The sequence below is a fragment of the Microchirus variegatus genome (genome assembly GCF_963457635.1).
Source record: "Microchirus variegatus genome assembly, chromosome: 23".
NCBI classification, from domain to species: Eukaryota; Metazoa; Chordata; class Actinopteri; order Pleuronectiformes; family Soleidae; genus Microchirus; species Microchirus variegatus.
Window position 1 is genome coordinate 16,957,028 of NC_139824.1, and position 15,386 is coordinate 16,972,413.

The 15,386-nt window shown below is 40.1% G+C and overlaps 2 protein-coding genes across 3 annotated transcripts; both read left to right on the forward strand.

Moving 5' to 3' along the window:
• The first annotated feature begins 2,840 nt into the window (after positions 1 to 2,840).
• sumo2a (small ubiquitin like modifier 2a) lies at positions 2,841 to 5,934 on the forward strand. 2 transcript variants are annotated; one of them, XM_083909232.1, is made up of 4 exons: positions 2,841 to 2,888; positions 3,915 to 4,034; positions 4,985 to 5,056; positions 5,403 to 5,934. In XM_083909232.1, exons 1-4 carry the CDS (start codon positions 2,868 to 2,870, stop codon positions 5,466 to 5,468), a joined length of 279 nt encoding a protein of 92 aa, XP_083765358.1. In that variant the 5' UTR covers positions 2,841 to 2,867; the 3' UTR covers positions 5,469 to 5,934. The 2 variants fall into 2 exon arrangements, with proteins under 2 accessions (XP_083765358.1, XP_083765357.1); XM_083909231.1 differs by having other exon boundaries at positions 2,854 to 2,888; positions 3,903 to 4,034.
• A 1,077-nt stretch (positions 5,935 to 7,011) lies between these two features.
• jpt1a (Jupiter microtubule associated homolog 1a) lies at positions 7,012 to 13,893 on the forward strand (the record flags this gene model as incomplete). The annotated part of the gene is made up of 4 exons (XM_083909657.1): positions 7,012 to 7,067; positions 9,736 to 9,878; positions 12,532 to 12,623; positions 13,789 to 13,893. The coding sequence occupies 4 exons, from the start codon at positions 7,012 to 7,014 to the stop codon at positions 13,891 to 13,893; spliced, it is 396 nt and encodes a 131-aa protein (XP_083765783.1).
• Between the last annotated feature and the right edge of the window lie 1,493 nt (positions 13,894 to 15,386).

The following is a 15,386-nucleotide window of genomic DNA, read 5'->3' on the forward strand; positions in this document are numbered from 1 at the left end:
TAATGCAGTGTTTCCCAACCCTGATCCTCAGGGAACTCTGCCCTGCCATGTTTTAGATGTTACCCTGCTCCAAAAACACCTAATTCAGATGAAACATTACATTTTTGAAAAAAAAAAATCACAAAAGTTGAAACCTGATTTTTTTTTTGTTAAATATTTTTTTTAACAAAAGTTAGAAAGAGTTGATTTTTTTTTTTTTTTTTCAAATGACAAAAGTCGAAATATAAGATTTGAAGAAAAGAAAAAAAAGTTGAAACTAACAAAAGTTGAAATTGTTTTGAAAAAAAATGGACAAAAGTTGAAATATAACATTTTTGGGGAAAAAAAACCCCACACATTTTTTTCCAAAAATGTAATGTTTCAACTCTTGTCAAAAAAAATAAAAAGTCATGTTTCAACTTTTGTGAATTTCCTTTTTTCAAAAATGTAAAGTTTCATCCTAATCAGGTGTTTTTGGAGCAGGGCAACATCTAAAACATGTCAGGGCAGAGTTCCCTGAGGATCAGGGTTCGGAAAACACTGACTTAATGGATCTCTGATGAATTTCAGTACCAGGTCTGAACAGAACTGGGCCTTCAAGACCAGACTCGCTCATCAAATGTTGTCCATTCATGCAGCTCAGAAGTCAAACGGAAGTGAAATTGGAAAGGATTTGAAGAATCTTTTAAAAAATATATTTTAAAGATATAATTTTGACCAAAAATTGGACTTGAGTGAGTTTCTCTGTGCGAGGTTTTCTCACTGAATTAGCCAACGTCCTGTAGCATCAATCCAACAACAGAGGAACACATGTATTTCTGCAATAACAAATGGTTTTAACCAGGTGAACGTGCACGATGAAAACATCGCCACGCTATTATAACCTTTGGTCACTATTAACTATCAATATTTGCACTGTCGGATGCCAGGCGGTCTTAACGCAGATCAAAAAACACACTGAAGGAGATTATTAAGCTGGCGTCACGTGGACATTTTGGCCCCAGAGCAAACAAGAGGCTCTCTGTTGCTGAATAAAAGGCACAGGTCGGCTCGTTAGAAATCGGTTACTGCTTCCACGACGGCTCACAGTCACTACTGAAACACTACTGTCGAAGCTGCAGCTCTATGTTTTCCGTTCGTTGTCAGTATTTATTGTAATAAATGTACTATTTATTTCAGTTAGGGGAGGAATATATAAACGATCTTTACTGTATGATATTGCGATCGACGACGTTATTCCTCCTTACGGATGCTACACCGTGCAGTTGAAGTGTCATCGACCTTGGTTAGTGCTCGTGTTTCGTCATTAACCGTAGATAAAATGTCAGCCTTGCACCAGAGAGATTATTCTCATTTAAGTACATCTGATATTAAACCCCTGGAGACGGGAAAGTGCATTGTTTAAAGTAATTAAAATGCAATGTATAGCTTTGCCTGTGCTCTAAATGCGTGTGAGGGTTTCCTAGCTACCTATATTATTATTATTATTATTATTCATTTTGAGTACGCTTTGATAACGCACACGAATCGTACGAAGTTGGTGGTGGTAAATTTTAAATATATTAGTCTAACGTGTGCTTTTTGTCTCGTCCGGGCTACGAGCGCTATAAAAGGAGGTTATGTTCATGTTTCTTATAAGATTATTTATTTGTCATAGATTGTTAAATGAAGTTGTCATGAAGTATTTTTTTGAAAAGCTATTTCTGTGCATGGAAAAATAAAGAAGACGAGTCTATTTGTATTACAACGTCCACATTGTTTTATTTTTAATATCGGGAATCATATCATCATTATGTGCATCAGTAAAAGCAGTAGATTATAATATATAATTATATAGACAAACAGATTAAGTAAAGCTGTATGCTGTGTTTACAAATAAACATCACACGTCACAATTTGATTTATTTTGTAAATAAAATTATTTTAATTATTTTAATATCCCTGCTGCCTGGGTCAAATTAGTCAAATTATTTTGAACGTGGATTATCAATATCCACAATATGTCAGATTGGATTGGATTATTTAGATCAGGGGTTCTCAAAGTTCTGATACCTGAGGGCCAATTTAGGAACCCAACATTGGACTGAGGGCCGCCAAAGGAAAAAAAAACCAAAGAAATTCCATTTCTACTAATTTTAATGACCAGATTTTAGTTCTACAGTTTAATGTTAAGTGATATAAGCGTTAATATAATGTAATTTAAGCATTAATATAATAACGCTTTATAATTTCTGGGTAATTACCCAGTATTTTGGCCATTGTTCTTACCTTCTAATTACAGGTTAATACCAAGTAACACATTTCTGTTACCATATATTTACTGGGTAAATAGCTAGTAATTGGGGGCTGTAGCTACCTGCTTATTACCAGCTTATAACCCAATAATACACTAAAATTCACCATATAGAAACCAGGTAAATACCCAGTATTTTTGTTTACACTTATTGGTCTGTATCCAGTAATGTCCAATATAAACATTTAACAAGCTTAGTCGCTCCTGGATTAAAACTATCAACTGTAATTCATTGCGGGGGCCGCCAGAAATGTTTCTGCGGGCCCCCATTGGCCCCCGGGCCGCACTTTGAGAACCAATGATTTTGATTATCTAATCCGTGATTGTGGATTTAAAAAAAACAAAACATATCATGTATGAAATGTTAATTTTGACTGTGTAATAATCACATTGCGGATGTATGGGATGCATATCCTGCTTTAGCTCGTAAAAGATAAACCGGCTCTGGAACGGAACCAGAGACCGAGTTGATCTGGCGCGATTGTGCGCACACACACACTCCGCCAACCAACGCAAAGTGGCGCGCCAGAGTTAGCGCAGCCGCGGCACAAACAGGCGCAGACACAGACGGAGCACCGCAGCAGCAGCAGCAGCCATGGCAGACGAAAAACCGAAGGTGAGGAGTGGATTTTCCACGGGGCTTTGTTTACTTCGGTTCGTCCAAAAAATAAAATAAAATAAAATAAAAAAAATCCGTGTGCGATAATCGCGCCGACGGTGCCACCGAAAAACCCCCAGCGTGTGCGATAACAGCTCGTACGCGGCGGTCTCGTCTCCATTTAGAGGGAATGCTAAAAGCGCACACCAGGACAACTGCCGCGCTAGCACGGCTAGCGGGATGTGTTAGCATAATAAGCTAACGCGGCTAACGTGTCCGAGACCCCGGGTGGTGTATCGATATAAAGACGTGTAGAAAACACACACAAAAACAAGGTTTTGTGAGGAACGCGTAACGCAGAGGGATGTGAATGTTATATATATATATGTCCGGGAAACGTCTAGAAGAACCAGAAGAAATATATATATGTAACAGCACGAGAACAACCGAGTGTTCATTAGCAAAGCGGCTAAATGAATAGATTGAGCGAAAACCAGGCCAACTCGTATGAAATACTGAAATTACGCCTTTAATCCAGTAATCCCCCTCTGTGTGTGTCTGGATAAAGAGAGGCGGATACGTACAAGAAACGCTCTCCATCCCCGTTAGGCCCTTGGCCATCATCCTAACTCATAGGCCGTGGTTAGCTTAAGGCTAATGCTACATGCTAACTCCAATGTTAGGGTTCTCGTGCGGCGTTTCTTTCTGCCACTAACCCACGCCGATTCAGAGGTCTGTGCAGCCCGGGTGTAATCGTGCAGATGCAGCGTTATTAACTAATCAGGAAACCGGTGAATAATAGGATAATAGATATAGTTCACTCACACTTTTATCATAATCCTGTATAACACATATACTACACAAGAGTGTTTGACCCCAACTAAGATTGTAGCTGTGAGGTCACATCTACTCAATATGCCGAAGGTCATATATATATATATATTTTTTTAAAAATATTATTGTTTATTTATCAATGCATTAAATCTTGTGCAGCTGTTGGAGTGCATGCATACTTATTTCTCTCTCTCTCAGGAGGGAGTGAAGACCGAGAACAATGAGCACATCAACCTGAAGGTGGCGGGGCAGGACGGATCGGTGGTGCAGTTCAAGATCAAAAGGCACACTCCTCTCAGCAAACTGATGAAAGCTTATTGTGAACGACAGGTGAGACCATAATATATATATATGTACTCACAGGTAAGTCATCACAAGTCTGTGAGTTTGTCTTTAGGCAGATTTTATACTGATGAAACATGGCCAATGTGAAAGAATTGTTGATTTTCTTTAAGGTTCTTAGAAATAGTGGTCCCACGTTTGCACTGTGGGGAGAACTTTGATGCGTCTTTTGTCGTAGTCTTGCAACGAAAGATAACCTGCAGGCGTTTCACCTGTCATTCAAGAGGCTTCTTTAGAAAAGAAACGCGTCAACGCTAATGCACGACGCGTTTCCACGACGTCATGTTTATAGGACTCTGGATTGTTAAAAGGAGTCTCTAAAGTAACGCTAAACTTTAAAAACAGAGGCACACATACGCAGTAACACAGGTATGCTGGTTATTTTTAGTGCTGCTCTTTTCGTCTAATAAACAGACCACTCCAGTTCCACCGTGGGCGTGCTAATGGCGCTAAAAGGAGCTAATGCAGCTAACGGAGCTAACTGGTAAACGGTGCCTGGACCCCGGTGTCGCGGCGCGGCGCGTAATCATGGCGTCACGCGCGTCTTTTTCCGGTCAGTCGTCATGGAAACATGTCATGTGTTAACGCGTGTATTGACATGCGTTAACCTATTGCACAGCACTAAAAGAAAGATAACGATAAGATACGATTACGTCAATTTGAACCTGATTCACTGGCTTTTGGACAACCATCACCGGGATGAATGACAACCTACACAGACATGGCCTGCACAACTTTTCTGCGTCTGAAATTAATATAGCTGTACTAGACTGCAATTTAACTGATGTCATTGTACAGGCTATATACATCATACTTCATATGGTACCAGTGTATATGAGGCTTTATAGGAAAGAGCGTGGTTGGTTCATATTGTTTTGGATCATCAGGGTCTCTAATAAAGTCTATTTTGAAACTTTTGTTCCTGCTTGTCCACACAGGGGCTGTCGATGAGGCAAATTCGATTTCGATTTGATGGTCAGCCCATCAATGAAACAGACACACCCTCGCAGGTAAGGAGAATGAATGCTAATATCACAATATTATTATTATTATGTGGGACAATGGGTATGCTAGTACATAAACGTTCAAAACATCTTTAAATTGCAAAAAAAATACAATTATGTTGCTTCTTTTTGCACAAATTTACCAAGTGAAAAGTCCCACCAAATCAGCTTAATGGTGCTTTTGTCAGACATGTCTTTTGAAGATCCCTTTATCTGTTTTGTGTGATATTCAAACACCTATTTTTTTACATTAGCCCTCACTGTGTTCAATTCAAAAACGCTGGACTGTAATCTTTTCTTTCATGGATCGTTGTCGAACGCTCCCGTCTGATGTTTGAACTTTGTCTTGCAGCTAGAAATGGAGGACGAAGATACGATTGATGTATTTCAACAGCAAACCGGAGGCTCTTTTCTTTAAAAAGACTGTTTCCTACAAACGTCCCTGCCTACCTCCCCTTCTCATCCCCCCCCCGCCCCGACATGTTTGTTAAGCCCAGTCTTCAAATGCTCATGACCAGTGTTGATACCATCCAGTGGAATACGTTTGTTTTTTTTGGTTTTTATTATTTCTCAAAATGCTGGAAGACCGCAGCGCAGTCGGTGTAGATAGATTTGGTCACGCTGTCATTCACACGTTAACATTTTCTGATCTGTGCAGTGTAGACAGACCTGCGAGCTGCCGTACGTCCGCCGAAGAAATTAAAAGCTTGTGATTTTATTTTATTATTTTTCTTTCTCCTTTTTTTTTTTTTTATGTCGGAGCTTTTGAAGAAACATTTCTTGGTCCTTATTTTTTGTTTTTATACTTATGTCATTGAGGTTTTGATTCAGATGTAATTTTGTTTTTTTTATTTTTAAGAAAGCCGGCATTTTAAATTCACTTCTCTGTCATGAAAATGTAGTATTGGAATAAATTGAGTTCTTTTTTAAACACGTCGCTTGTCAATTGTTTTAACGATACTTACGGATAGATTGTAAACCAGCAGATATGAACTGGATCTGGCAGGAATATACCCAGTCAGTATCTTCCTAATAAAAGAAATAGTATTAATATGTAATTAGAATATACTGCAAATGAGATTTACTGTTAGATAACACCTATTTTTACAGGAACAAGCTGTAAAGACTATAACGTCAACTTCTACTTCATGATATAAATAGGATTTGTACCTAAAAGTTAAAGATAAACATGTAAAGCCTCATACAGAGGAAGGAATTTAGCACAACATTGAATAACAGCATTAGAAAATACACAAGTGAAAATAATCAAATGTTTGAGGTGAAATAGACCCATTATGGTGAATTAATCATGTACTAATTGTCTATTTACACCCTGACTGTTGTTTTAAAACACAATATAGCATTAAATCCGAAATGACGACATGGAATATCACTTTTTTTTTTTTACACATCTTTAGTATAATTCAATTCAGACCACCACCAAACAGGAATCGCAGACTTCAACCAATCAGAGACTTGATTAATGTGCCATTATCCAATCACAGAAGGCGCTGTCCTCTTGTGGGCGGTGCTATGTATAACTCCTGAAGTGCTCGGAGTAAACCGGAAATGCAGCGTATCTGTTTTCAAAATACGCCCCGAATGTGTCACTTTTTGCAGAAATTCGGCGCGATAGGAAAACAAACTGTTCGCCGTTAACCGTGCACTCGTTAACTACGATTTTTACGTTTGACGCATTCGCCTTTCAAGCAACGCCAGAGCCTTTATTTGTCCAATTGGTTTTATCTTATTTTGAAAAATTGACCGGAAGTGTGATACTACCAAGTCGCGGTTGTATAATCAGATCGGAGGCAGCAGCAGCAGCAGCAGGTTGATCGTTGAGAAACCACCGGCTCGGGCAGACAATGATGAGGCGGTGAAGCTACTGCTAATCACAGTCTAATCTACGTACAATCTACGACAAATGAATTAACCGCTTAATCGACTTTTCGTGTGCAAATATGACGACGACCAAGACGTTTCAAGGGATAGAGCCCGGCGCCAAAAGCAGTTCCAGGTAAAAAAAAAAAAAAAGATTAAAAAAAAGGCGTCGTTGCATCACCGTTGCTACCGAATCGACCGGTCCAGCATCCTCTCTCTCTCATGTGAACGTTAACGCCGCGTACATTTCACTTCATTTAAAGGCATATTCGCGCGAATGCCTTGTCTACGGCTGCCTATCGGCGGCATAACATTTAATTGAATGTGAAGAAAAGGCCACAGTGCTGCTAGGAGACGGCTCAGTACCACGCCTTCCCGTTTTTTGTTCCGTTAGGGATGTACCATTGCCGTCCTGACGCTAGCTAGCAAGATGGCACGCATGGACCTTCCCTTTTGTACAGATGCTGCTTAAGCTAGCAAGACACAGCACATTTAACCGTGTCGGTCCTTTTCACAGCGGAGACTTATTTCCCCACACATTAGGGTCTCTGAGTTTATATTTATTATATTTGGGAACCGTGAAGATGCTGTTGAGGTGCTTCTGTGATGGAGCTCCAGAGGCGGAGGGCCTGGTACAGAGACAGTGGCCACACCTGACGATACCCCCAGTACTGATGCTCTCCGTCGGATGCGGTGAAAGCAATCCGCTATCACTGGATTAATCAGTGTTTTTAGTTAATTTTGTTGATTATTGATTGTTTATCAGGACAATCGTGATAATGTAAATCTGGCAAAATGCCCCAAATACACCAGACTGAAACATTCAGCACATGTGAAATCACACTGACTGCACTGGAAACCGTTTTAATTTAGAGAAAAATACACAGTCGATATGAAGTAGGCTGCACAATTAAGTCTGTCTTTAGTTAAAGGTGCATTATGTAATAAATCTAAAGTGTAAATAAATCTAATATGTCACAGAGACTCAGGAATAATGTTCATATAACACACTGAACTCACCAACAACAACAGTACAGACAAAATATTTGCATTAAAAAAACATTTTGCAGACTGCAAATCATGTTTCGGCATGTGGCGCCACCTACCGCCGTCTACCAGTCATTGCAGTAAGTAGAGTCTCATCTGCCGAGCAACCACGGGTTGCCAGTTACGTCAGAACACGAAACCCAAAAGACCTCTGTATTTTTAATATGAATGTAGTAACTGTTTTAGGCCACATTCTTACATATGGCACCTTTAACCACATGTGAAATCCCACTGACTGCATTGAAAACCGTTTTAATTTAGAGAAAAATACACAGTCAATATGAAGTAGGCTGCACAATTTAGTCTATCTTTAGTTAAAGGTGCGTTATGTAATAAATGTAAATCAACTGGCCGTAAAATCCTCCTAATATGTCACAGAGACTCAGGAATAATGTTCATATAACAAACTGAACTCACCAACAACAACAGTACAGACAAAATATTTGCATTAAAAAATATATTTTGCAGACTGCAAATCATGTTTATGTTTTGAAATCATGTTTTGGTGTCATATGGCGCCACCTACCGCCGTCTACCAATCGTTGCAGTCAGTAGAGTCTCAGCTGCCGAGCAACCACGGGTTGCCAGTTAGGTCAGAAAACGAAACCTAAAAGACCTCGGTGTTTTGAATTTGTATGTAGTAACCGTTTTTGGCCACATTCTTACATATGGCACCTTTAATATCTATTAGACATCAAGATAAAGGTCTTATGTGTAGCATTTGATTTTTTTTGTTTGGCAGAAATTTAATGTATGTACTGATGCATGCAACTGTAAAAGTTGCGTAATTCAATAATCATTTTGATTTTGTTGCTTCAGAAATAACCTTTTACACGTATTTCAGGCAAGGGCCCTGCTTTACAGAGGCCGCCATCTTGCACCGCTGTGTTTGCAAAGTGAGCATTTAGCATTTTGAACTGAAAACACTTAAAATGCATGAGAAAATTAAATGATGGTGGTAGAAGCCAGAGGGGTTTTTAACTGAGATGCTTGAGAGTTGTGCTCCTGTCGCCTCCATCCTCACTGAGCAAGACAAACTGTTGTAGTTGGTCAGAATTTGACTTATTTATTTTTCTTTTTTTGGACATTATTGCTCTTAATCTCTGATCCTTATTGTGCTTGATCACTGTCACACTTTTCCTCTTTGGCCCAAGTATCAAAAGATGCACTCAATGCAAATCCAAACTGTTGAGATGTTTTCACGCAGTCGCAGACACGCCCCAGAATGACAGGTGCATTGCAACAGAGGCGTCTGATGTATTTATGCATGCAAATGACGCTGCGTGTTAACGCATGACCCCTTATTATTATGCACACGAAGAAGAATTACACCCTTTCTGGTCTGTAAAGGCCACCGTAGATCCTTGATGTGCTTGAGGAAGGGAGGGGTGAGTGAGACAGAATGTGCAGACGCATCATCAGATGTCCTTTATTCTTACACACTGGACCTTTTTTTTAAAAACTTCAGTCAAATGCATCGGTCCATCAATACATCCTTACTATGACTTTGTAGTTTTACATTACACATTGGCATCCACACATGCACATGTTTTTAAAGTAATGTCACCTCTTTGAGCTGTGAACAACTTTCTTGTATGTGACTGTCAGACGTGGCAAAAAAATAGTGTACAATCACTTTGTTTAGTTGCAGTAGCACAAGTAAGAACGCTGTTGAATTACTCAAAAATGATTGTTTTCTTTATTTACATATTTTCATTGATTTTTTCAAAAATCTCTCTCTCTCTCTGTGTTTCCAGGGTTTTGCGTCCTCCCGGCGGTGGCTCCAACATTTCCTTTGGTGCAGACGAGGACAAACCACCTGTTCGGAAAAACAAAATGGCCTCCAGTGTCTTCGCTGAGCCAGAAGACCCCTACGCTAATCGAAGAAACAACCCACCAGGTACAAACAACCGGCCTCATCTGCAAAACTGTGTGGCTCTAGTGTCTAATATCCTATTTAGATAGAATATATTTAAATATCCAACTATTTGTAGAACAACAACAAGCTAAAATGAGCTATCTCATCACCACCACGACCAGTGTCTTCTCACTGAGTGGGAATATGAGCTCTTTGAGTGAAACTGTACAACTACAGGGGATATTTGAAATCACTCCTACTAATTCTCACATTCAGATAATTAATTAATAATGAGATGAGTTGGTTATTAGACTTCAAATGGTTTTGGAGCTTGATTTGAAACAGCCAAGCTTAATTATCAGATTTCTCCTTTTTCATTTTCCACATTGTTTATTATTGTTATTATTATTAGTAATAATAATAATTACATTTTAGGCTAGTTTTCTTTTGCTGTTTTTACCTAAAAACAGTGGCGTGCTGGACACAGCTGTACAGTCAAAGAATACAGCATAAACATAATATAATAATAATATAGAAACATAATATTTAAGTCATTTTTTAAATTCTTGTTAACAACACAAGAACAAATTACAAATTAACAAATTAACTTTAAAAATGCCTTAAAATGTTGTTGTCGATCGTCCGAGACACTTTGCCCCTTTTCAGTATACAGACGTGTGGGAAAACCCCAAACTATTTCAAATATCACTCCCTTTCTTTGTGATTTACATAAAGTAAAAGGGTTTATTGACAGAAGCCCACATGGAAAGAAACAGACCGTTATTGTCAGCGAATGTGAAAGTTTGAATATTTTTCTATGATATAATAAGAAATTCGTAGGAGGATTTTTTTTTTCCCACAAAGAAAAGTTAATCAAAATATTCACAATACGAGTAAACTGCAATTGTTTTTTGCTGTGTTTTGCCTGCTGGGTTATTTCCTCCTTCCCGTCTTGGCTCCCTTGGAGACGACATTTGGCACATCCAGCCTTTTTTTTTGTAAACTATATTCAGGTCATTGCGACCCCCTGGTTTACATCTGTGGTCTTCTGTAAAATGCCTCGTCTGTGAATATAAACACGTCTCTGTCACTGTCACAAATGACATTAGAAATTAGAAAATGGGACGGAAACTTTGCCTCATCCTACTGCAGAGAACAGACGTCTATAGATTTGAATCCCGTGGCTTTCTGCCAAAACGGGGTTCATTGCACGATGGGTTTTGACGTCAGCTGCCAGAGCTCTATAGACTGTGTATGCACGTATTGTTAATTCCGCAGAGGGAACCTCCCAAAGGGATTAATAAAGTCGTCTGTCTGCAAGCCTAAGTCCTGACACTCCTAACAGGGTTAGGTCTTGACCTTCTCTAGAATTTGCACATGCACATGGCTTCGTCTCTGAAGGTTCTCGGGTCATCTTCAGCAGTTAGCGTTAGGCAGCTGGACTTACTTGGACTTGTTGGATTGAGGATGTTTCACCTTTCATCCAAGAGGCTTCTTCAGTTCAGACAAGGGCTGAACTATATATCGTTATCGTATCGATATCGAGATATGAACGTTCAAGATATTAATATCGAAAAAGCGACGATATAAACTAATATAGATTTTCCCCCGCGCTCGCCCTGCATGTACAGCTCCGGCAGTCGAACATAAACATCTTTTTTACGATTGCCCTTGAATGCACCACTACGGCCAGCCAACCACAAACCTTATTTCATGCTTGCTGTGGATCGACAGCTAAAAAAAAAAAGAAAGAAAAGTGACATGAGTGCGGAAGATAATGAGGCCGGTGGCGATTTTGTGCCAAAACATAAATCATTGATCATTTCGCCGCAACCACGGACCTGTGGTCACGCCGGACAACCGAACCTTACATCAGTTTAACGTTCCATTTTATTACAACAATAAATACCGCTGTCTGCAGACGTCCTTCTTCCCCGGGCAGCATACAGGTGATAATATAGCGCAGGAGACGAGAGGTGCATTAGCTGCTAACGGTTAGCAGACTGGGACTTGAAGGAGGACCAACAGGTTTGCGTGATGACTGATGACGCATCGAACATTAAAGCGGAGCTGCAGTAAAAAATGTGATGATGATGATGATGAAAAATGATTTTTTATTTATTCTTTGGTAACTTTATGTTAATGTTGATGACTGGCAGTGAGTTCTCATCAATAAAACTGCACTTTCCACGTGGAAAGTTTCCACAGTCTTTTGTATAATGTTTTTATTTTTCTGAAAAATGCTTGGTTTTCACCGAACCTGTAATCGTATCGTATCGATATCGATATCGAGATATCTGGCATGAATATCGAGATATGAAATTTTGTCCATATCGTTCAGCCCTAGTTCAGACCTGGGAAGGCTTCTTTGAGATGTCTTACTTTGACTTGACTCAAGCTGCTCCAGTTGCCTAAAGCTAGCTGCTGAAGTTGTGGGTCAGACGCTGTGGAACAACTTTGTTCACAAAATGAGAAGAACGTTAGGATCATCCAGGCGAGGGGGTGTGGGTCTGCCTCTCCTGCTGTGTTCTCACGCGGTTCCACATGGTTATTATCCACCTGTTTGACCAGAAAGCTGCAGAAGAAGAGAGGTTCCGTCGAGTTTGCAGAGAGACGTTCGCAGACCCGTGTCGTCCTCCGACGTCTTGCGATAACGTCCTGACTCCAGCTCGTTTTGTGTCCTCGTTCTTCACAGGTGGAAAGCCCACAGGTGTGCTGTGCGGTGAGTCTTCAGCCCCCCTGAGGAGAGGAGGGAACCACGCCACCAATCACTCAGCAGACGCCATGGTAAGATCTTGAGATGATGGAGGAGTTTTAGGTCAAATCTGAAGCATCTACTGTGCACATGCAAAAAAAAATCCTCAAATTTGGAATTAGTATGTTTTTCATGGAAATTGATGATGCTGCAGACTTTACTTTTTAAATATATAAAAACCTTGACATTATTTTCTGTTTGTTTTCTCAGGAAGGAGAGAATTCTGTGCATGATCATGGTGAGTGCCATTTTTTATCACCAAAATTACAGCAGCAGCTCATATTCAGCAGCTTCACCTCTTGTGTGACGATGCATAATTAGCGCCTGCTTTGGTGTAATTGGTTAATCGTATTCATATCATGTTGCCTGACTGTAATCCTTCATGATCCTTCACTTTGCAAGGAGTCGATGCTGGTTCGAAGGTAAAGAGCAAAAAGACGCGTCGGATATCGATTTGATTTATATTTGTGTAAAGTATTCTTACTATACACAGGGTATCCGCGCGGTCTTAAAAAGTCTCAAATCCAATAATTTGAATTTAAGGCCTTAAAATGTCTTCAATTCTCCTAAAATCTCATAAAAGATCTTAAAAATCTGCATAAATTGCAAGTTCAACAATTTGTGGCTCCAATTTAACTTCATGTCTTTTGTACTTTTTTGCCAGTATGGATTTGAAATGGGTCTTAAATTGTATTCAATATGGTCTTTAAAAAAAATCTTACATTTGACTTGTTGAAACCTGCAGAGACCCTGAATACAGCATTTTACTATACTGCCTAAAAACCACAAAGATTATCTTGCAAAAATGAACTTCTAATACAGTGTTTAGACAAATGCTTACCTCTGTTGCAGCCCAGGTCCATGTGAAGGTTGAATGCAGCTTTTCAATGTTTCTGTTTTAGAGCCAGAGTCTCTGTCCATGTGTATTTATTTTGAGTCAAACGTCTGCGTACAGTAAATGTAGTGGTGCTGAAAGGCCGCAGGCTCAAAGCAGCGAGATATTCTCGTAAGAAAAACAAACTCTGTTTCTTCCGTTTATGTTTCCAAATATAAACCCTCGTCCCCCTTTTTCCCTTGTGTTCAGACAAAAGTGCAGCTGAATCTGAAGCAGCTCCAGAGCAGCATCAGCCACCACCAACACCACCACCGCAGCAGCAGCAGCAGCAGCAGCAGCAGCAGCAGCAGCATCAGCAGCATCAGCAGCAGCAGCAGGAGGACGAAGCCCCAGCAGCTGAGGATGCCGCTGCAGGATCAGGCCGCAGGAATCCTCCGGGGGGCAAATCCAGCCTCATCCTGGGCTGAATTCCCACCGACCTGCCCCTCGTTACCTCCATCGATCTCTGAACTCATCTTTTTTTTTTTCTTTCTCCATCTTTTTTTATTTCCTCTTTTTTTTTTTCTCTCCCTCAAACAAGGATCCCAGCCCATCTGTCTGTCCTGAAGTCAACCAGGAGCCAGTGCCCTCCACATCCCCAAGTGCATTGTTTTGATACCTCTTTTTTGGAGACCGTTTTGTACTGTTTTTATTGTTTTATCGTTTATTTTTTGACAGAAGCACTTTATGTATTTCTATGTGCATGGTTCAGCGTCTGCCATTCGCGCCTGTCAGAAAGGGCACACGGACCATTCCTCATGTCAACTAATGATAAACCCCCCCCCCCCCACACCCTCACACACCCAAACTGTATTACAACAGCACAGGCTGTATGTGATTATACGAATGGTTTCTTGAACACAAGCCAAGAAAAAGCTGTCACTTTTGCACCGTGTTCAGTTTTGACCCATTGCGCATGCACATCTGGTCTGTAATGTATGAATGTGAGATGAAACTGTTAACTGTGAAGATTTCTTTTTTCTTTTTTTTTCATTTCTTTGTTTTAATAAGCTCAACCTGCTGGGTTTTTTTTTGTGCGTGAAATAACTGTTGTGTCGTCGTTGCATGAAGTTGGAATCTTTCTACTTGACTACTAGTACTAATAATATCCGCATAGGAGCCAAATATGAGCCTCATAAATGACTTATTATGTATCGTTCGGGCCCCATGTCAGGCATACACGATTGGACGAAGCCTTTTTTTTTTTTTTACATAGTAGTCACAAGTGACTCTTAGATTATCGTGACCCCAGTGCCAGTGTTTTTACAGGTCAAATTTACTCTTTAAAAAGAAAAGGTGCCCGTTGTAACAGTTACCGCCCCCAACAAGGCCGCGTTTCCTCATCCTAACAACGTTGATAATGTTTTTCCCGCTGCGAGACGATGGAATGTTGTTGGTCATGACACTTGAGTGCTTCTAGAATACACATCCTAGATTTGACAAGTGACCTTATGACAGCTTTTTTTTACGTTTTTACCCCCGTCATACGTACGTTAAAGACCCCGCTCACTGGAAAATAGACATTGTGGACTTCATGTCGCATTATTTGAACCAAAACTCAAACACCCAAGTCCTTGCTTCTGTCTTGTTAAGTCGTGTGTGTGTGTGTGTGTGTGTGAGTGTGTGTGTGTGGCTGCTGCGTTCAGCCAGCTGTCATTTAAGAGAAAAAAAAACAACAACAACAAGGTTGCGTGAACCGTTTTCCCGTGGTGTCTGTTTTTTTTTTAAAACACGCGTTCGTGATGCAAAGAGGACGCACAGAGACGCCTGTATCTCCCGCCGTGTGTTCATCGATCCGATTCCTGTCGCTTGATGTGAGTCGCTGCAGAAATTTGAATTCAAGTAAAGGCACAAAGTGTTAAATCAGCATTAAAAATCAACGACCGTGCGTTTGGTTCGTGGAGCGTGTTCTCTGCCAAAA

Excerpts from the sequence above, each read along its gene's own strand:
- sumo2a (XM_083909231.1), top strand. The coding sequence starts at position 2,868 with ATGGCAGACGAAAAACCGAAG. Across the intron at positions 4,035-4,984 it reads AAGCTTATTGTGAACGACAG|GGGCTGTCGATGAGGCAAAT; the intron begins GTGAGACCATAA and ends TTGTCCACACAG. Across the intron at positions 5,057-5,402 it reads AAACAGACACACCCTCGCAG|CTAGAAATGGAGGACGAAGA; the intron begins GTAAGGAGAATG and ends TTTGTCTTGCAG.